This window comes from Petaurus breviceps, unplaced genomic scaffold (genome assembly GCF_028583685.1).
Source record: "Petaurus breviceps papuanus isolate PSGF00001 unplaced genomic scaffold, PetGlider_PUasm1.0 577, whole genome shotgun sequence".
Classification (NCBI taxonomy): domain Eukaryota; kingdom Metazoa; phylum Chordata; class Mammalia; order Diprotodontia; family Petauridae; genus Petaurus; species Petaurus breviceps.
In genome coordinates this window covers 383,517-406,412 of record NW_027186389.1, presented here as the reverse complement: position 1 = coordinate 406,412, position 22,896 = coordinate 383,517, and the positions used below count along the sequence as shown (strand labels likewise).

Sequence of the window (22,896 nt, the reverse complement as noted above, 5' to 3'; positions counted from 1 at the left end):
TGGGACTCAGTCTTTTGGTATCTTAATAAATTTTCTAGTTTATTTCCTCATATGGCAAACATGATGTATTTTGTAATGGATAATTATATCAGCATATTTGTAATCTCTATAGGCATTGTGAATATGGCATTGCTGATACACCACACCAGATCTCAAACTATATTGCCAAGTAGTAATAATGAAAATAATGTGGTTCTTGCAAAGAAACTGATTGGTTGATCAGTGCAATAGATTAAGTATACAGCACACAGTAGTAAGTTAACATAATAATCTAGTGGTTGAAAGACACAAAAATCTATGGTTTTGTAACAAGAACTTATTATTTCAAAATAACTGCTGAAAAAAACTAGAAAGAAATTTGGTAGAAACTAAGTATAGGCCAATATTTCACACTGAATACCAAGATAAGATCAAAATGAGTATTTGATTTAGACATAAAGGATGATATCATAAACCAATTAAAATAGGATGGAAAACTTTACCTCCTATCTATGGACAAAGGAAGAATTTATAATCAAACTAGAGAGAGAAAGCATTACTGAATGTAATATGGATAAATTTAATTATATTAAATTAAAAAAAATTTTTTGCAGAAAGAAAACCAATGCAGCCAAGATTAGATTGGAAGTAGGAAACTGGGACAACTTTCCCTGATAAAAGCATCATTTCTCAAATATATAGAGAACTGAGTCAAATTAATAAGGATACTCATTATTCCCCAAATGATAAATATTCACAGGATATGAACAAGCAGTTTTCAGAAGAAGAAATCAAAGTTGTCCACATTTATCAGAAAAATGCACTAGATCATTACTGATTAGAAAAATGCCAATTAAAGCAACTCTGGGGTATCACCTCACAGCCATCAGATTTACTAAAATGAAAAAAAGGAAAATGGTAATTATCAAAGAGGATGCAGAAAAATTGGGGCACCAATGTACTGTTGGTTGAGTTATGAATTGATTTAACTATTTGGACAACATTTTTTTTTAAAGCAATCGGGATTAAGTAACTTGCTCAAGGTTACACGGCCAGTTATTTCTGGGTGTGGTGATGAGTATCTGAGCCTGGGATTCGATCTCCAGTTCATCCTGACACTGGAGCCAGTGCTCTTACTCGCTGTGCTACCTGGCCGCCCCCTTGGACAACAATTTTTGAACAACTATCAAAGGGATATAAAACTGTGTATGTATACCCTGTGACCCAGAAATACCACTACTAGGTCTATATCCCAAGGAGATAAAAGAAAAGAACTTTAATTTACACAAATGTTGATAGGTACTCTTTTTGTGGTGACAAAGTATTGGAAATGGAGGGGATGCCCTTTAGTTGGACAATGGTTCAACAAGTTGCAATAAGTGAATATGATGGAATATTATTATGCTACAAGAAATGATATGCAGGGTGGTTTTAGAAAAACCTGGGGAGATAGACATAGAATAATTCAAAGTAAAGTGAGCAGAACCAGGAGAATATTGCAGAAAGTGATAGCAATATTATATGGTAATCAACTATGTATGATTTAGCTCTTCTGATTAAAACAGTAACTGAAGACAATTCTAAAGGATTTATCATGAAAAATCCTGTTCTCACAGAAAGAAGTGATGAACTATGAAAGCAGGTCAAGCTATACTTTGTAACTTTATTTTTCTTGACTGTTTTCTTTTGCAACATGGGTAATATGAAAATATGCTTTGAATGACATCACCTATGAAATCTATTTCAAATTCTTTGGTTTCTCAAGGAAGGTGTTGGGAGTAAAAAGGAAGATGAGAATTTTCAAATCACAATTTAAAAATCAATAATAATTTTTTCATTAAATTATGAAATATTTAATGGAATAAACTAAAATATAAAGGAAAAACTTGAAAAAATGAACAAATTCAGTGGGCAAAGGAATCTTTTAATGGAAGTTCAAGAGCAATGGTTTCAAATAGATGAACTTACCTGCAGTTCTTAGCCTACACGATTGATTCTAAGAATAGGTTTTTAGGACACAGGTGTCACCTACTGGAGGCACAACTGAGATCTTTCTTTCCTCCTTTCCTTCCTCCCTTTCCTTTTCTGCTTTGAGAATTTGATCAAACTAAGGTTATTTGCTCTAGAAATGCAAATAATCATTGAAGATCTTTTATATGTTTTATTTCTAGGGAGCAATTGATATTCAATAAATCCTGACCCTCCCAAATCTCTCACAAACCATGCTATATATTTGAGTGTAACCCACAATGTAGAACTGCAGGTTTTCCTTTGGGTTTGTTGATGATAAGATGCTGTTATACACTGAATAGTTCAATGATGACTACTTCTCTATAGTTATTAGCAGACTGATGTTTCTGCATTGGGCTTGATGCACATTGAGAATAAGTGCCTTAAAGGATGTCTTTGAGACAATGATTATGTTATTTTCTGGGCAATATATCACACTGAAGACCTTTTATAGGATGTAGTGAATAGAAATGGGAAAAAGGGACCTCAAAAGCACAGATGTAGAGCTTCAAAGTAACTCTCAAGCCAATCCTAGTTACTCCACAGATGAAGAAACAGGGTCCCAGGGTGGGTAAGGCCATGTTTAGAGTCACCAAGCTTGTAAATATTTGGGGTGGGTTGCAAAATTGGATGTCCTTAGCTCTGAGTCTAGGGCTTGATCCACTACCCAATCTTGGCTCTTCAGTGAAGGAGAAACATTAGCTGTGCCATGTCAACAGCTTCAAAAATGGGCATATTCTAGCATTCTCAAGGAGACAATACTATAAAAACTTTTTGTAAAATACTGAGAAGTGGTGACCAGGAAACATGGCTTGAGATGGTCTTGGTGATAAGCATCACTGGTAATGAATCAAGACCCATAAAGTTCAGGAAAGGATCACCTGTACTAACTAAAGATGAATGAGCGAAGGAGTAGGTAAAAAGAATTTCTTCAGTGTCTGCTATGTGCCAAGCACCATGTTAACTGCAAAGGATACAAATAATAAAAGAAGAAAACCACTCTTCTCAAGGAACTCGTCCTCTCATTGGGGAAGACAAGAGATGTATGAGGGTGAATCACATCAGAAGATCTGCTTGTCCTAAGAATGCAGATACAGGGATAATGGCAAGGCCCAGGAGTCCTTCGGATGTATCGGGAACCCTAACCCACAGGAGCAATGCATCACAATGGGGAAGGATGTTGAGTTCAGAGAGAAGTAGAGATTCTAGGCTCCCTCTTGCAAGAATAGGGATTGAGGTTCAGTGACCATTGAGGAAGTAAAAAGAGAAAGGTGGGCATTGGGAATAGGATTGGGGTGGTCTCAGGGGGAAGGAAAAACAAGACTCTCTGGGCACATATCCTAGCCAGGGCACTTTTATTACATCCAGATAGAGTCTGCTATCATCTTCTGGCCAACAGAAGGAGAGAGAGTGAGAGACAGAGAGTCAGAGAGAGAGAGAGAGAGGCGCATCATTTGCAAATACAAGAGTGAGGTACTGCATGTAAACTGTCAAAATGTCAGTTAATGACACTGAAAACTCTATGCAAAGGGAGTTCTACAGGGAGGTTTCTTCAGGAAGTTATCTCTATCCTTTAAAGGAGGAACCCTTTGAATCTTGGTTGGGAGGCTTGAATAAAGAAAAGAGGAGTAGAGGGAAGCAAGGGACAGAATGGGAAGTTACTGGAAATCCTGAATGATCATGGGTTTGACCTCACCTACTTCCTGAAAATTCTATATTCTAACATTCATGTCAGAATGCTTACATAGAAAGGATGTGCAATTTTCAGGGAGAGGTTGAGGTCAAATGAGCAGGAATCTTTTGTTCAATTCCTTAAAACATTCCCAGATAATAAAGTGATTAAATATTTGCAACATCTTCTGTTAAACAGAGAGCTAGCCAAAGAATATGGACTGCTTGGCCCAAGTGGCCAGGTGTTGGAGAAGGACAAGAATTGATCTAGATGCCTTTTTATGGTTATTAGGCAAGAACAGTCTGAAGGAAGATGGTACACTTTGGCTCTGCAGGGGCCAAGAATTAAGTGACCAGAGGCCATTTCATTTTCAGCTTCTTACCAGTGATTATATAAATGCCTGCATCCAACCAGAGTAAATACTAGGGCAGCAGTGACACCCAGGATGATCTGCTCAGACTTTTGGGGACCACAGTTCCCCCAACAGTCCTTTAAAAGAGTAAGTACATGATATTACTAGATTATCCTTGCCTCCCATCCATGGGTAGATTATTTTGCTCTCTGATATGTGGTGGAGATATAATAAACATCTTAATCATATTGTTCTCTCATCCTATGCTATTAGATTCAGACCCTCTTCTGTAACTTTCTGGGGTCATTAAAATCCCAGAAAGACACCCACCAGCTTTACTCCTTTATCTCTAGGGGTCCTACTCACCCTTTCTCATTAACCTTCCTTGGCTGTGATCCATGAAATCATCAGGAATGATTGAAAAGTTGGACATCTTGTTATCTTTCATGGCAGAGAAGGAAGCATTCTTCATCACTAAGTTTATTTCTTCCTCCTTCAGCTTGGTTCCCAGGAAGTGACAAATCCTATCCACATTTCCACGCAAATCCTGTTGAAAAGCCCCTCAATATAAGAGAAATAATTGATGGAAATATCCAACAGTTAGTAGGGAAGAATCAAAGTGAGGAGGATTCAAAGGAATAAGAAGACTATGAGATGAATGAGAACAGGAAAAGGGGAAGAGGAGGAAGAGTCCAGGAAATCGAAAGGATTAGGAGAGGAAGAGGAAGTAGCATTAGAAGGAAAGTGGGAAAGGAAGAATTGGAGGGCCTATTGGAATGGAAGGATGAGAGGAAGGAAAGTAAGGGGAGTAGGAGCTGAAGGGGAAGAAAGAAAGAGCTAAGAAAGAGAGTGGGAGGTGAGAAAGAAATGGAGGTCATCCATCACCCAGCATTGATTAAGCACCTATTGTGTTCAGCACTGGGAACACAGTGAAAAACGATACAGTCCTTGACATAAAGGAACTTTCATGCTGATGGGCCCCAGTGTGACACTGTGCATACATATTCCTATATAAATTATGTACAAAAGAAAAACTAATTTAGAAGAGCACACATTAGTGGCTGAGGAGATCAGGAAGGGCATCCTGTGAGACAGGGCACTGTTCATGATGGCAGAAGAAACAGAGGAAACAAGATTAGACGCCTTTTTCTTGGAGCCTGACTGTGAGACAGAGATCTACGGGAACACCTTTGAGGGGGTTAAAACAAAATCTGAGTTCAGGACTTTCTGTCAATAATGACAGAAACTCAGGAAGAAAAAGTTTAAAAGAGTTTGTTAAGTAGATCAAGGCAAGGAACTTGAGGGCTTCTGGGCACTGAATTTCCAAACCACCAACTACTTCCTGCTGCCCTGCCAGATCAATTTCCAAATAAGGGAAATACAATCCTGCCAGTTGTACTTTTCTTAAAAGAGTCAACCTAGTTTAGTTACAGTTTCTCCCCTATTGCCACATCATAGGGAAATGAGATTAGGAATAAAACAATGGGATTAAAGGGCATCATTGCCCTTTTGGAAGTTCTTGCTGGGACATACTCCTGAAAACCAGCAATATTGCTAACAATGTGGCCACTCAGACTAATAGAGCACAAATTTCAATAATTGGATGGTAGAAGGAAGTTATTTTTGTTTTGCTAATGGATACTCTCTTTGAGGAAGCATTGCTCTTTGTTCAGGTGGTCCAGTTGTATTTGACCCTTCATGAGCCCATTTGGTGTTTTCTTAACAAAGATACTAGACTAGTTTGCCATTTCCTTCTCCAGATTATTTTAAAGACAAAGAAACTGAGGTAAACAATGTTATATGATTGGTTAAGTTTAGGAAGCAAAGAATGAATCAGTAGGTCAGAAGATTTAGGATGAGAGAGGCTATTTATTGAAGAGGAAAAGACCAAGGGCACAAGTGAGGTAGTACATAGTAAGAAGAAATGACACCTCTTTATCTGAGATTAAAATAAAGGGGTGAAAATATCACCAGATTTTTGAGATGTAGAAGAGGGAAAAAAGGAAAGCTCGTGGTATTGCCAGTAAAGTATGAGGCCAAGTCTCTTGCTGAGAGGGTAAAGGATTAGTGGTGTGGGAAGAATGAGGAACGAAGACACTGTGAGGAGTGTCATAAAGAATCAGTTATGAAAGAATAAAAGTATTGGAATGTTGTAGTAAGAGACAAGTTGAGACAAATACCATAAATTTGTAGGTGGCAAATTATGGGAATGAATCAGGGTTGGTGTTTGTCAATATATAAGTGGCAAAAGGACAAGGATGTGTGGGATTTGAGAGTAGAGGGCAATCCAATGTCCACTGTTTGTGATAAATTCAAGATATGGCAGAGTAGAAATATAAATCAGAGAAAGACTGATGACCTGAGAGAGTTCCATGGATGGAAATGCTTAAGGTCACAGAAAAAGGGGATAATAGATTTAGAAGGAGTGGGCCACAGGGAGAGATGGTATGATAAGAGATTATGGTTGAATGAATGGACTCGAGAAGAGAAAAAAGAAGGCAAAAAGAAAGGAGGGGAAAACAGAATTTCCAAAGAAAAGTGAGGAAAAAGAAGATGGAGAAAACATAGAAAGTAAAAGATGAGCAGGTCCATAAATAAAGGAAAATATAAGACCAAAGGTTTCCAAGACAGGCAGAAAGAAGTTTTAATGATCAGAAATTATGAGAGGACTGAGTTAACTTATGTGCAACATTGATTAAAAGCTTAGGCAGAGGGAATTAGCAATTTCTGACCTCAAGAGCAGATCTAGAAACAGCTAATAAATCTTTCAAGCATGTTGATCAACCCCAGGAGGGTCTATCTTCAGGAATGAATTGGTTCTACTAAATCTGAGAGGAAAAGACTTAGGTTTCTATTGATAAAAATTGATCATTAGTGAGAAAGCTATGAACTTGTACCTAGGTGATTGCATTTCATGAAATCTTACTGTAGAATGGAATTTTAGAAATTATTATATTTCTGCTTCTCACTCAGCAGTGTTATTGTTTTTTTTAAAAAGCATTTTATGTTTATGAACTTACAGTCAAAAGAAAAAAAAAGCATTCTACCTTCTTTCTTCCAATTCATCAGACCTCTGGGAAACCCACATAGTACGTATAGTACCAACACTTTCTCTGCTCTCGTGTTTTGCAAGTCAAAGGTGCATCAGAGAAGTGAAATGTAGACAAAAGGTAGCATAGATATGAAAAGTAGAGGAGAGACTCTAAGGAGAGTGGACAAAGCAACTGAAGGGAAGGGAGAAGAAAAAGATGCCAAGGCTAATGGAAGAAGAGGATGAGGGGAAAGGAAGGGAAGACGGAATATTACTTGCAGAAGTTCCTCATAGGTCAAGAGCAGGAAGTTTCCATTCTCTCTCAAGGATAGCCAGCCACAGATGTGGTCAAACCAGGATCCATATGCCACTGCAAAGGAAAAGGAAAAGAGAGGTCCCTTGACCATACACATTCCTTCATTTACACATTCAATAATACTTCATTCATTCACCAAATATTGACTCAAGGACTACTCTGACAGAAAGTTTTGCTTCAGGCTCACACTAAACAGGGTCTGTGACAAATAAAATGTCGAGAATGCATCCTGGAGATGAAATGAACTTCTAAAGCTATATAGTCCGGCCTCATTTTATAGATTAGGAAACTGAGACAGATAGGTAAAATAATCTGTTCAAGGTCTCAGAGGTAATAAATGCTATGTACCTGACTAAAGTAAATATTTTCAGAGACATGTTAAATTTGGGATATGCAAAGAAAAAGATTGGAGACACTACCCTCAAGGTTCTGGGTTGGAGATGAGGACAGGATTGAGTGATGAAATATGTAAGTAGCATCAAAAAATCCAAGGATTTCCACAAGAGAGCCCCTGAATTAGTAATGTTGGAAATCACATTAAGAAAGGGATCTCTTCTACTTAACAGAAAGGACATCTCTGAAAGTGTCCTGGAGAAGGTGACTTTTGATGTCTAGAGCAGGGGTTAGAGCTTGAAGTATGGAGGGCAGCTAGGTGGTACAGTGAACACAGAACCTGCCCTGGAGACAGGAGGACCTGAGTACAAATCCAGCCTCAGACACTTAACACTTACTAGCTGTGTGACCTTGGCCAAGTCACTTAACCAAAATTGCACTGCCTTCCCCCCTCCGAAAAAAAGAAAAGACTAAATAGCACTTGAAGTTTGCCATGTCTTAGGAGAAAGATCCTGCGATATAAGAGTCATGAGACATGGGACAGATTCCCCAGTTCTGCCACAATTAAGTGACTTTGGAAGGCAAAAAATATTGAAAGGTTTTCAAATGGTTCTTTTTAAAGCAGGTCATGTTTTCCATAATTCATCATCCTATGCAGGCCCACCCCATTCAGCTCCAATGGCTCCTTCTGATTTCCCCTAGGATCAAACATAAAGCCCTCTGTTTGGCTTCATAACCTAGCCCCTTCCTACCTTCCGAGTTCCTTTACTGCTTATTTTCACCCACGTGTTCTGTGATCTAATGCACTGGCCTCCTTGCTGTTCCACAGACAAGACCCTTCTTTTCCCTATTCCTTGCATTTTTAAACTCTCCTTAAGGCTTGGGATACTCTCCCTTCTCATCCTTGCCTCCTGGATTTCCTGGTTTCCATCAGGTCCCAGCTAAAATTCTACCTTCTACAGGAAGCCTTTCCTGATCCTCTTTAAGGGGACAGTGCCTCCTTTCTGTTGTTGATCATCTCCCATTTGGCTGGACTAAGGCTTGTACGTAGGTGTTTGCATGTTATCACCCCCACTACACTGTGAGATTCTTGAAAACAAAGATGAAGTTTGGGTTTTTTTTTTCCTTTCTCAGTATTTGAAGAGCTAAGTACAGTGTTTGGCACATAGGAAGCACTTAATAACGGTTTGCCAAGTTGGGAATACCTCTTCCTACCTCTATACCATGTTTTTTGTATAAGAAAAATGAGTGAGTTGGACTTGAAGGCCCCTCCCAACTCTGAGATTCTGTGGCTCTAAATCCTTCTCCTCTGGACCATGCTTTTCATTTAGGTAAAGTTAAGTAAGTTGACTCTTCAACCTCCCAGAAACTTTTCAGCTTTAAGTGCTATTGACCATCATGTTTTAGCCAAGGATGTTGCCAGTGTATGTTTTAGACAAGTCATTTCCAATATGGTGGCCCCATAGCCCTAGTGCTCCATGGCATAAAAGTCTTTAGAGGCAATCAGTGGGAAGATATGACAAGCTACCTCTGGCTGGGGGGTTACAGCAGGGGCATACAAAGAAGCATAACCTGAGGTACAGTGTGATGGGGAACATAAGGAGATCCATACAAAGGAGCCTCTAACAACATAAAGAGGGAGAAATGAACATCTGGGCTTCTTTACACATCTTCAAAATGGGGCTAGTCTGGAGTTGCCTCCCTCATGAGTTGTCTTGATGCAAATCCTCTAGAAATCAAAGTGGCTCTGATTCTATCAATTTAGAGCTTCTAGTTTTTGATCTACTCACCATTTCCTTGACAGAACATCTCAAACATCTCAGAAAAACTCTCTGTAGACTTGTAAAATTTTGCTGCTTTTGCAAAATGATAAAAAGAAACAACCACGTCTCTAGGATTCCTCATGACGTAAATAATCTGAAATAGAGATCAAGATTATTACAGGCTGCCCAGGCCATTGAATCTTTCCTGGCCACCTGATTTGAAGGAAAAAAAGCCAATTTGGCTTCTTTTAATGGCTTCCTTAACACCTTCTTTCTGGTCACTACTAGTCTCTTCCAACAGGAATTCTATAATCTCTTTGTCCACTTGTCATGCCCCCGTTCTTACCCTAAGGCTTGGTGCAGTGGCCTACATTTAGTTCTTTTTCTGGTATAGAAGTGCCCCTCTCCTAATGGGTTGGCCAATGGCCTCATTGTGCCCATCCACTGGTCTTTCTTCTTTTTCCATTTATTTTCCACACAGGCCTCACCTACGGCACGTTTTCTTAGCCTGGCTTCCTGGTTCTATCCATCCTTTGCTCATTTCTCTTAGTCTCTTTCATCTCTGGATGAATTGGTGAGTTTTCTCATAATATCCTAGGATCATACATTTGGTGTTGGATTTGAGATTGCCCCTGAAGTTGAATCTTCAGTATTGAGCTGTTCTTTAACTGTAGACTTGCTTTTTATTTTCTTTTTCATTTAATATTTCCTTTCTTTTATTATGAAATTGGCAAATAGCAGTAAACATTCCATAAACTTCCCAGTGGAAGTACAAGGTTGAGATTAACCTCACCCCAATTCATGCAATCACGAATGTACTAGAAATCTCAATTACATCAGTCAATGGATTGTGCATAAATAAATGTGTAAGGAATATGGTTTATTCCCTTAAATCTCTTTATGAAGTTTGAAACTCTTGGATTAGATTAAGAAAAGAGGTTTATGTAAATAAGGTGATTCTAAAAAAACTGGTTAGGAAAAAGGTTAAAAGGAGAAATTATCTCAGAAAAATGGTGCTTGAAGAGAAGAATTCATACAGAGAAAGCTGGTAGAGGTGGAGGGCTGGTAATATTGGAACCTTACTCTCATCTGGGTTGAAGAGGAAACAACATGTCTGAAGAGCTTTAGAAGGTTTGTGAACTTTACCTCCAGGTATGGGGAGAGAGGCAGAGAGAAAAGCAAAGAAAAGAGAAGAAAAGAGAAATTTACATAGTTTTGTTGTATATTGGAAAGGAATAGCAAGTTGTACATAGTAGATTTGCATTTTCATGTACAATCATATTTTCTAATGTACCATATTATCGAAATACTTGTTTTATTCCACAAATAAAAACAAAAACAAATAGGTATCAAGAGAATGCTTCATGCAAAAAATGGTCATGGTAAAAGACTAAAATGGTAGGAACTTAACTGAAACAGAAATATTAAGAACAGATGGCAGGAATATCTATATGTGGAAAATCTTAATGTCACTGTTAACCATGACTTTGTGGTTACTTATCTAAATCTAGACATCCTAGAAAAGGAAATCAAGTGGGACTTGGAAAGAATGGCTAAAACAATGGAGGTAATGAAATTCCAACTATGCTATTTAAAATCCTAAAAGATGATGTTGTTAAAAAGTTGCACTCAATACGTCAGTAAATTTGGGAGACTCCTCAGTGGTGAATGTGTCAGAAAAGATCAGTTTACTTTCCAATCCTAAAGAAGGCAAAGTCAAAGAATGTCCAAATTATGATACAGTTGTGTTTTCACATGCCACCAAGGGTATACTCAAGATTCTGCAAGCTGGGCACCAGCAATATGTAGAGTGGGAAGTATTCGAAGAACATTCTGGTTTCTAAAGAGGCAGACGACCTTAAAAGCAAATAAGCAACGTTCACTTGAATTACAGAGAAAACAAAGGAGCTCCACAAGAACATCCACTTCTGCTTCATTTTCCACACTAGAATCTTTGACTGTGTGGATCACAGCACAGTGTAGCAAGTCCTCAAAGAGAGAGAGTGCTAGATCATCTTACTTGTCTCCTGAGGAACCTGCATGAGGCCAAGAAGCGACGGAACCAAAAATGGAACAACCGATTGATTTAAGGTTGGAAAAGATGTAGAAGGTTGTATGTTGTCACATCCTGTTTGCCTCACTTCCTTATCAACTAAATGAGCCGGAGAAGGAAATGGCAAACCGCTGCAGTATCTTTAACAAGAACATTTTAAATGTGATCACAAAGAGTCTACATGACTGAAAAGGACTGATCAAAAACAATACCAACAAGGAAAATCTAAAATCATCAGGAAGCATTATCTGTAATGAGGACGAGCTAGAAGCCTACCCAATAAGATCAGGAGTGAAGCAAGGACGCCCATTATCAACAGTGCTATCCTATATTGTGATAGAAGTGCTAGCTGTTGCAATAAGAGAAGACAAACAAGTTGAAAGAATCAGAATAGGCAATGAGGAAATGAACTATTATTCTTTGCACACTGACTGATGGCTTATTTAGAGAATCAACTGAAAAACTAGTTGAAAAAATAAACAAATCAGCAGAATTGAGGGTATAAAATAACCTCATATATATTATCAGAATGTTGGCATATTACCAAGACAGTCAAGCGTGATGAGTTAGAACCTGAAATTCCCTCTAAAATAACAAAATTAAATATTTGTGAGTCTGTCTGCCAAGAAAAACCTAGTAATAATGTAAGCAATTATGAAACATTTTTTCACACAAAGTCAAATATAATTATAGGGAAAATATTAATTCTATATTGGTAAGCTGAGCCAATATAATAAAAATCATAATTCTACCTAAATTAATTTGCTTATTTAGTGTCAGAACAATCAATGTACCAAAAATGTATTTGATAGAGCTAGAGAAAAATCATAGCAAAATTTTAAAAGGTCAAGGGGAGCCTAGGTGGTGCAGTGAATAGAGCACCAGCCCTGGAGTCCAAATCCAGACTCAGACACTTAACACAAATACTAGCCATGTCACCTTGGGTAAGTCACTTAACCCCAATTGCCCTAAAAAAGCAATTTTATTGGTTCTTTCATAAAAGCATTTCTTAGTTGTATTTATTAATTCAATAGTTTTCTTCATTTCAATCTTATTAATCTCTTCTTTGGTTTTCAGTATTTCTAATTTAGTATTTAATTGGGCATTTTCAATTTGTTCTTTTTCTAGCTTTTTCAATTGCATGCCCAATTCATTGACCTCCCTTTTCTCTAATTTATTCATGTATGCACTCAGGGATGTAAAGCTTCCCCTAAGAACTGCCTTTGCTGCATCCCACAAATTTTGGTATGTTTTCTCATTACTGTCATTCTCTTGAAGTTACTGATTGTTTCTATAATTTCTTGTTTGACTCACTCATTCTTTTGGATTAAATTGTTTAATTTCCAATTAGTTTTTAGTCTATCTTTCCATGGCCCCTTATTGCATATGCTTTTTCTTGCATCATGATCTGAGAAGGATGCATTTAATATTTCTGCCTTACTGCACAGAAGTGTGAAATAATGGCCACACGGTATTTGTGCATACCCTTTGACACTGCAAAACCACTATTCGTTCTGTATAGCAAAGAGCAAGTAGAAAAGAAAAGAACCTTTATGTACAAAAATTGATATCAGTTCCTTTTTGTAGTGTCAAATATTTGGACATTGAGAGGAGACCTATCAATTAGGGAATGACTGAACCAGGTGTGGCAGGTAAGTGTGATGGAATGTTATTGTGCCATAAGAACTGATGAGCACAATGGTTTCAGAAAAACCTTTTGAGGCAAAGATCCAACTGATGGAAAGTGAAATGAACAGAACCAGGAGAACATTTTATACAGTAACAGCAACATTGTACAATTTTGAATGTGAATGACTTAGGTCTTCCAATCAATACGTTGATCCCAGACAGTTCCCAAGGACTTAAGGAGAAAATTGTTATCCAAATCTAAGGAAAGAAGGAATGGAATCTGAATGCAGATAGAAGCACTTTTTTCTCTTGCTTTTCCTTTTAACAAGGCAATTACAGAAATAAAAAAGGTAGCTAAGCACATACAAGATAAATAAGGATAAATAGAATATAATTTCATTTCCCTAGAAGATGAAAAATGTTAGAGGGTCTAGGAAAACAGGCACAGTAATGCATTGTTGATGGAACTATGAATTCCACAAGCTACTCTGGAAAGTCATTTGGAATGATTTCTGGAACACTGAATTAATGAATGATAGAGAGTAGAGAGAGTTAATGAATTATTCAAGACTCAAAGGCAGATTGTGGATAGTTTTGCAGGCAAAAACATGATCCTGTACTGTATTGCCATGCACAGAAGCTTTCCAGAGGACTGTTACTGTGACCAGCTTTTAAGGTTCTGATTACACAGTATAGTGAACACTCTATTCCATAACAAATCAAAGCAAAACATTCACAGAAAATCAAGGTACAGCATTCACAATATTACAACTTATATTCACAAACAGCTTATCACTAAAATAGTCACATAGTTTTCACCAAAGTGGTCACAATATTTAGAACAAAGAACAATCATCTCAAAGTACAATAGTCAAAGTCTTCCACTTGTGGGGCAATTGATTAACTCAATCAGTCACTTATTTATCAATCAATTACTCAGTATCATACACAATCCCTCCACCCCTAGGTCACCAGTAAACTACAATTTCATCTTTACTCAGTACCCAGGGAGAGGTCTTTTCATCTTGACTTGGGGCCTGTTCTCAGATTCCCTGGATCTCCTTCCATGGTTGTAGATTCTACCTGAATTTACCAGACTGTCTCCTGGGTTCAATGGCAGACAGCTCCCAGTTCTTTGTCCAGCTCTCTGGGTAGGTCCTGCTCCACACTGAAGTTCACAGGGTCTGGTCCCTGTCAGATCCTTCACAATTTCTGCTCCAGGGAATTCAAGCCTCAACCAAGCCACACACAAACAAAGTCTCAGCATCCCATTCATGTGTCCTCAGTCACCTGGGCTCCTGGCTCCTGGCTCTGGGCATCAGGCTCTGGGCTTAGGGCTCCGGGGTCTGGGCTCCTGTTCAGAAGAAGCTCCACCACAACAAATTCTCAAGAAATTCTGGCTCAATTCTCCATTCTCTCTTCTCTAGCTGCTCTGCCTCCAGGTGCTGGTCCCAAGAAATTCTGACTGTGCCTCTCTGGGGCTTTTCCTTATATACACACAGCATTAGCTTCCTGTTTCAGCCTACCCCTTCCTGTTACATCAGTTAAAAAGACAGGAGTTCATACCTTCTGTTGCCCCAACAGAGGCTTGATCAATTACTACGTGCTAAGTACCTGCTACCTTTGCCAACACAAAGGGATCTTCAAATACAAATTACATTACCATTACATGTACTTTATTCCATAAGCAGTGTGGAGCTACAGAGAAGAATAAAGTAAAGGGTCAACATAAGTAAAGGGCTGTGTTGGCATGTCATAGATGGGAGGGAGAGGGAAGAAAATGTGTTTGCTTCCTCATCTGATGTTGGTCCATTTTCTCTCAGCCCTCAAAAGAGACAGATCAGGAATGCACTTTCTAACCTTCTCCTGGCATCATACTATCATGCCAGCATCCCGCTTACTGGGTGGAGTCCTCATTTGCTCACCTTTGCTTTGCTGTGGAAATAGGATTTGGGGAAGAACTGGATGGGGAGGTGGCTTCTGTAAAACCTGGCCTCGATTTGTTCATTTTTGCAAATCTGCTGCTGTCCCATTGCTGTTTCTATAAATGGGGACCGCGTCCAGATAGGAACGGATTGGACCCAGGTGTTGTCCCCTTTACAGCGAATCAGGCTGATTATGTCATTGGCCCAATTGGTTCCTAATGGAGAGAGCAGAAAAAATAAAGTATGTTAATATGGGCAATTTTTCACTTGATATCTAAGTGCAGAGCCTATTTTCCATGGGACAGAGGGAAGAGTAAGAAGAAGGAGAAAAGAGAGACAGGCAATGAAGTTTAGCCTCTTCTTGAAGCAAGAACTAGATGCTCTGTGGGAGAAGAAGGTGCTGCCCTTCTCCCTGCTCAGATGTGGACCAGCAACCCTTTGACAAACTGAAAACAAGAGAAGAGATGTCTTGTACTTGCCTGGGTCATACATTCAAAACAAAGACAAAGAACATCCTAAGACTTATGCAAATGGATGACAGGTACTCAGCGAAGGCAATTCTTCTAGAAGGAACCTAAACAAGATTCCCAGTGATTAGGAAATCTTAGGTAAGAATGTAAAGACTGTAGGAGCACTGGCTAGCCTTCCTTTGCTCTTGCATATTGAAATTAAGGATCCTAAAGAGAAAAGGCGATTTGCAAAATTAATTACTCTCTGGATCACAGCCTGTGACACAGGCTTAATGGCCTACTGTCCAGAGTTGGAATATGCCTAAACAAAGGAGTAAGAATGTGTTTGTCAGGAGTCTCATGAATTTAATTTTAAAAGACTTGATAATAAAGATGATGGGAAAAGAAAAAAAAAAGATATCTTGCATATTCCCCTTAAGCTAAATGCTATAGGAGTAACATCAAAGAAGCAAAGCAGCTGAGAAATCCATAAATCAAGAGGATACAAAACCCAAGACAGGACCTGTCAGTAAGGTAGTTATGTTCATACACAAATTCTCAAAGTTCAGTGAACAAGCAGAGGGACGAGAGACCATGGTGTGAAAGGTCAAAAGGGATCTCACTGATTTCTTTGATAATTTTGGGAGGAGAGCCAAGATCATACCATAGCTTTATGTGAGAGTAACTTATTTAAGGGAAACAGCATATAAAAAATCTGAGGATGAAGTAGTATTGTCTACTGGTTGGTTGGTTGGTTGCCGTTCATTCTGGCCTCAGATACTTAACACAAAAAATAGCCATGTGACCTTGGGCAAGTCACTTAACCCCAACTGCCCTCCATAAAGCACCAAAAAAAGGCTATTTAGAAGACAGTGATAAGAGTCAAACTATTTACTTATATAGAAGCAGTTAATTCATATTAGTAACTATTAGTTATAATTATTTGTAATGGTATTCTTAAAACAGTTGTCATTACTAAGGTATTGTGAAAGAAAAGTAGGGGCTGAGTTGAGTATGTTGAGGGAATTTTCAAAAGTAAAATTGGGTACGAAAAGGTTAAAAGGAGAAATTATCTAATTAAAATGGGCCTTGAAGGACTGTATTGTCTCTTTGTGCTTCTGATGTTTACTCACATTGGCAGCCAATTACTTGACTTTTAAGCTCTTTGCCATGGTAGAACTCTGCTTCTAAAATGGAGAGAGTTGAGTCCCAAATTGCTGGGGTGTTTGAAGCTGCGGGAGCTATTAGATGGGCACCTTCTCTATAGCCCCCACACATTCTGGCTCACTGGTCACACACCCCAAGATCACCACCCAAGACCACAATACAGATCCAGGCAGGTTAAAGCAAGAGTGATCACCCTCTGACGGGTTGCTTGGTCCCCCTATGATCTTCAGGCCAGGAGCTCCAGAAGCAGCCAAGCACCAATGGCAGCACGTGCCTCTGCCACTACTTGCTTTGGGGGTAGCAGTGAGACTGCGTCTCCCCCTGTTTGAACAAAGTTCCACACTGACCTTTTACTTAACTTTTGGCATTTGTGGATTGAGAAGTCTGAACCTGCTACAGCTACTGGTGATCTACTCTCCTGAAGTCCACTCCAGGCAGGGCTGGTTCGGGGCTGACCTGGGGCTAAAAGTGGGGCTCAGTTGGGACTGCTCCCAATGAGATGCGATGTACCCTTGCCGGCCTGACTTTAGCAGGAGGTTTGTTTCTCTCTGTCACTTTGTGGGTTTTGTAGCTCTAAAGTTTGTTTAGAGTCTTTTTTTACATGTATTGGAGGAGGTGGAAGCAAGGGCCTAGGGGAAGGTCTGTTTCTACTCTGCTGTCTTGGCTCTGCCCCCTGCGGAGGCTGATTTTGAAAGAGGCAGAGGACCTTGAGAGTAAATGACCAACATTCACTGGATTATAGAGACAGCAAAGGAGCTTCTGCTACATTTTCTACACTAAAATCTTTGACTGTGTGGATCACCAAAAAATGGAGCAAGTCCTCAAAGAGACAGAGTGCCAGATCATCTTACTTGTCTCCTGGGTTACCTGCATGAGGCCAAGAAGCAACAGAAATAGAACAATAGATTGATTTAAGGTTGGAAAATATGTACAAGGCTGAATATTGTCACTTAACTCTGTTTGCCTCACTTCTTCATCAGCAAAATGAGCTGGAGAAGGAAATGGCAAACCACTCCAGTATCTTAAACAAGAAAACATAAATGTAGTCAACAAAGAGTCTAACATGCCTGAAAAGGAATGATCAAAAACAATACCAACAAGGAAAATCTAAAATTATCAGCAAGCATTATCTGTAATGAGGATAATGAGGTTATCATCAGGAGTGAAGCAAGGATACGCATTATCCAATACTGTATTAGAACTGCTAGGTGTTGGAAAAAGAGAAGAAAAACAATTTGAAGAGATCAGAAGAGGCAATGAGGAAACAAACGATTACTCTTTGCAGAGTGAAGTGAATTTAGAGAATCAACTAAAAAAAGCTGCTTAAAATGAATATGGTCAGCAAAGTTGCAGTATTTAAAATAAACTCATATATATCTGTAGAATGTCTACATATTACAAACAAAGTCAAATATGAAGCTATAGAGAGTGATATCATTTGAAAAATAAGTGCAGATAAGATAAAATACTTGGGAAACCAGCTGTCAAGAAAACCCAGAAATTATGTAACCAGAGTCATTTTCCCCAATAAGAGGAAATGTGAGCACAGTTGGACAAGTCCCCTAGATTTTGGCATAGCAGATTTCAATATATTCAGAGGCAAGAGACATAAGATCAGTCCCATGGAGTAAAATGTTTCAAACACAAAAAGAACGGGAAGTGTGGAAGATGCTCATGCATTTTATTCTAAAGGGGAAAATTGGAACAATTCTAATGAAGAGGAAAAATGGAATTTTTCTGAAGAGATGAATTTAGTTTCATGTGGAATTCAACAATTAATTTAGATCTGATATTTTAAAAGACTTTAAAAAAAATTAATGAGCATTGTTTTTTCTTCCCCAAACCTGCCTTAATACACACTTCAAAAAGAAAACCAAATGCTTTATACCATGTATATAATCACATTAAACTAATTTGCACTAAGATCTTGCCCCCAAATGAATCTTTCCTTCTTCATCCTGAGTCCATCATGTCTGAAAGGAGGAGAGTAGCCAAGTTTACAATTGACTCTCTTGGATCTTGGTTGGTTACTGCATTCAACGGTGATTTAAAGTCTTTCAAATTTGTTTAATCTTGCAGTGTTTTAATATTACATAAACTATTCACCTGGTTCTGCTCACTTCACTCTGTATCTAGTCATACAAGTTTTCTCAGGTTTCACCAAAATTGTCCTATGTAGTACAATCCCTGAAATATGTCCAGTGCTTAATGAATGCTTCTTAAATTGCAAGTCTTTCTGTTTTTTTTTCTATATTTATTTACTTCTCCTTTGAAACTGGTCACTTGGGGTGGGGGTGGGGTAGAATGACCACTTAGAATAAACAGTCTGCAACATTCCTTCCAACACTGATGCTCTGCAACCCTGATTAACACTTGATTCACAGGTCAAAGTGGAGCCAAGGTAGAAGAGAAAAAGCAGGAACTTATTTGACCTCTCCCCCAAACCCCTCCAAATACCTGTAAAAATGACTCTAAACAAAATCTAGAGCAGCAGAACCCACAACAGAGTGGAACAAATTTGCAGGCCAAGACAACCTGGAAGGTCAACAGGAAGGGTATGACTCACCAATCTGAGAGAAGACCATAGTCCAGTTTGTGCCACACTGGCACAGACAGGGCCCAAGCAAACTCAGAGTAGGCCTCAGGGCACAGAATCACTGGCAGCTGTGGGGATTGCAGACTTCTCCACCAACAAATGGCAAAGACAACTTTGAAGATCAGTAGGAAAGGTCTGTTCCACCAGGGTGAGAAAGGAATATAGTCTGGCCCCAGCCCCAGGGATGGGGCAGCAGCAGCAACAGCAGCGGCTGTTTCCAGAGCTCTTGGCCCTCACATGGTTGGGGAGGAGGGGAGGATCTAGCAGCTGATCAGAGGGGGATTTCAGGCATCTCATTGCTGCTGCTGAGGCAGGATTCTCTTGTTTTGTCTGTGCTTGCATCTAGGTCACCATCCTGTGTGGTGGTCAGGGGCAAGGAGGTGCACTGGTGGGGCAAAGCTCGTGGTATCAGTGAAGAGGAAATAATCCTTACAGTTCCAAGGCAGAAAAGTCTGCTTGTGGTCTCATAGACCACTCACAGACCAGAGCACAGACAAAGAGAGGAAAAAACCCCTCTCTTTTCATCATAAAACCTTGGATGAACCGAAAATTTACAAGACCCTAGAAATATCTCTGAAAAGAGCTTCACAAAGCCCCTGAAGCTTGGGACATTAAACCCTCCACATTGGAAGTGCAGTCCTATCTTAACAGACACCAAAAGTGTCAAGTAATTTACTCAGAAATGAGCGAGCAGCAGGAAGAAAATCAGACTATAGAATCTTACTTTGTTGACAAGGAAAATCAAAACATACTACCAGAAGAAGAAAAAAAGGCAAAGGTCGTACTGAATGTAGCCTCCAAGAAAAATATCTATTGTTTGCAGGACATGGAAGAACTCCAAAAGGATTTGGAAAATCAAGTAATGTAAGTGTAGGGGAAATTTTAAAGAGAAATGAGAGTAATGCAAGAAAATAATGAAAAACAACAGCTCGCTAAACGAGACCCAAAAAGAGCAGAAGAAAATAATACCTTGAAAAATAGAATAATCCAAATGCCATAAGAGGTCCATAAAGCCAATGAGAAGAGGAACAACTTAAAAAGAATTGGCCAAATTGAAAAGGAGGTCCCAAAGCTCACTGAAGAAAATAATTCCTTAAAAATGAGAATGGGGCAAATGGAATCTAAATGACTTTATGAGGAGTTAAGAAATTTTAAAAAACCAAAACATATAGAAGAAAAAATAAAAGACAATGTAAAACATCTAATTTGAAATACCACTGACCTGGAAAATAGATCCAGGAGAGACAATTTAAAAATTATTGAACTACTTGAAAGCCATGATTTTAAAAGCACCTAGATGTTATCTTTCACCAAATTATCAAAGAAGCCTGCCCTGATATTCTAGAACCAGAGGGGAAAATAGAAATTGAAAGAATCCACTCATCATCTTCTAAAAGGGATCCTAAAAGGAAAACACCAAGGAATATTGTAACCAAATTCAAGGTTCTCAGGCCAAGGAGAAAATATTGCAAGCAGCCAGAAAGAAACAATGCAAGCACTGTGGAAACAATCAGGATAACACAAAATGTAGCAGCTTCTGATTTAAGGAATCAGAGGTGTTAGGCTATGATATTCCAGAGGTCCAAGGATCTAGGATTGAAACCAAGAATCACCTACCCAGAAAAAAAAGTGAAATACGTAAGGGAAAAAAGACATTCAATGAATTCAACAAACTAGAGGACTTTCCAGCATTCTTGATAAAAAGAACAGAGCTGAGTAGAAAATTTGGCTTTCAAATGCGAGAATCAAGAGAAGAATGAAAAGGAAATCAGAAAGAAAAATATTAAGGGCCTTAATAAAGTGGAACTGTATACATTCCTGCATGGAAAGATAATATTTATAACTCATGATACCTTTCTCAGGATTAGAGTAGTTGGAGGGAACAGACCCACATACACACTAATATACATATACATTCATATCTATCTGTATATATACACACACACAAACATTTACATATGTATACATACAAATATATATATATATAGATATCCACATACACACACAGAGGGCTCAGGGTGAGTTGAATATGAAGGAATAATTTCTGAAAAATAAAATTAATTGGTGACAGAGGAATGTACTGGGAGAAAGAGAAAGGGAGAGGTTCAATGGCATAAATTGTCTCAAATAAAAGTGGTAAGAAAAAGGTTTTACAGTGGAGGGGAAAAAGGGATGATGTAAAAGGGAATGAGTGATCCTTAATCTCATCAGATTTGGTTTAAGGATGGTATAATATTCACACTCAATTGGGTATGGAATTCCATCTTACTCTGTGAGAAAGTAGGGGACCAGTGGATGAGAGAGGGGTGTTGACAGAAGGGATGGCAAATGGGAAGTGGGAGTCATCACAAGCAAGACCTTTTGAGGAGGGATAGGGTCAAAGGAAAAATAGAATAAATGGGGGCCAGGATAGAATTGAGGGAAATACAGTTATTCTTTCACAACATGATTGTTATGGAACTATTTTCCATGACTACACATATGTCAAATTCTCTAAAAATATCAAATAAATAACTGTATCAAATTATTTGTCTTATTCAATGAGGGTGGGTGGGGAGGGAGGAAAGGAGAGAAAGTGAAACTCTATGTTTTAAAAACAAATGACAAAATTCTTTTTAGATGCAAATGAGAAACAAGGTATACACAGAATGGGGTGTAGAAATCTATCTTGCCAACAGGAAAATAGAAGGGAAAGGGATGAGAGCAAGGTGGTGACATAAGGGAGGACAGACTAGGAGAAGGGATAATCAGAATGTGGGCCAACTTGAGGAACGGGTGGGGAGAGATGAGAAGAAAAATGGAACTCAAAATCTTGTGAAAGTGAATGCTGAAACTAAAAATGAATTAATCTAGAAAAAGGGGGGAAAAAGAAAAAAACAAACAAAACACTACAGGACAGCCATTATTGGATTTTTTGCCAAAACACCTCCCCTTGGACCTATCTTTGTTTCTTACCTGACTTGGGGTAGGTCACCAAAATGACATCATTATTCTTTACCACAAACTCATCCCGACAAAATTTGAGGCTCTTTATACTGCAAACGAAGGGGAATAAGTTTCCCTCAAAATTGATGTATTCTGATGACATGTCTTTGCGGCACGAGGTTTGAAGTTTCTGTGCTTTGCTCTTTGTAGTCTCACTTGAATACTGCCTCCTGGGACTTTTCTAGTCTCCTCGCCAAGAGTGGTTCAGTCTCTGACAACTTTTGGAAATACACTGTCTTCACCCAACCAGTTTTGGATCCAAAGGGTAAAACAGGTTATATCTTATCACAATGGATCTTGTTGACTCCCCATTGAAATTGTAAGAGCAGCCAAAGCACCATGAACTGAGTACCTGGGAAATTTGCCAAAAGAGGGATATATAAGGTCAGGCAAATAGTTCACAGATATATTTCAAGTTTCAAAAATTCCTTTACTTTCTAAAGTGATTACTTCATCTTTGAAAATGTTGCAGAACAAATAAGGGGACAAACTCTCCTGCATTTAATTTGCACTGAGGGAATATTTGCTGAGGAGGAAATAATGAAAAGAGAGGGGAGAAATGACCACTTCTGCCTAAAGTTTGTGAGCAAGGTGAGGGAGCATGTTCTTAGCCCAATATCTTGCCAGACTTTGGGA

The 22,896-nt window shown here is 38.7% G+C and overlaps 1 protein-coding gene across 1 annotated transcript in view; it reads right to left on the bottom strand.

The window, feature by feature from the left end:
* The window catches only part of SULT2A1 (sulfotransferase family 2A member 1), a 32,089-nt gene extending 9,557 nt beyond the window's left edge, over positions 1-22,532 (bottom strand). Inside the window, exons 1-5 of the mRNA XM_069103295.1 lie at positions 22,231-22,532; positions 15,064-15,278; positions 9,484-9,610; positions 7,320-7,414; positions 4,380-4,560 (exon numbers count right to left, since the gene is read on the bottom strand). Coding sequence (XP_068959396.1) covers positions 4,380-4,560; positions 7,320-7,414; positions 9,484-9,610; positions 15,064-15,278; positions 22,231-22,363 — 751 coding nt within the window. The 5' untranslated portion in view covers positions 22,364-22,532. The remainder of the gene's footprint in view (positions 1-4,379; positions 4,561-7,319; positions 7,415-9,483; positions 9,611-15,063; positions 15,279-22,230) is intronic.
* Between the last annotated feature and the right edge of the window lie 364 nt (positions 22,533-22,896).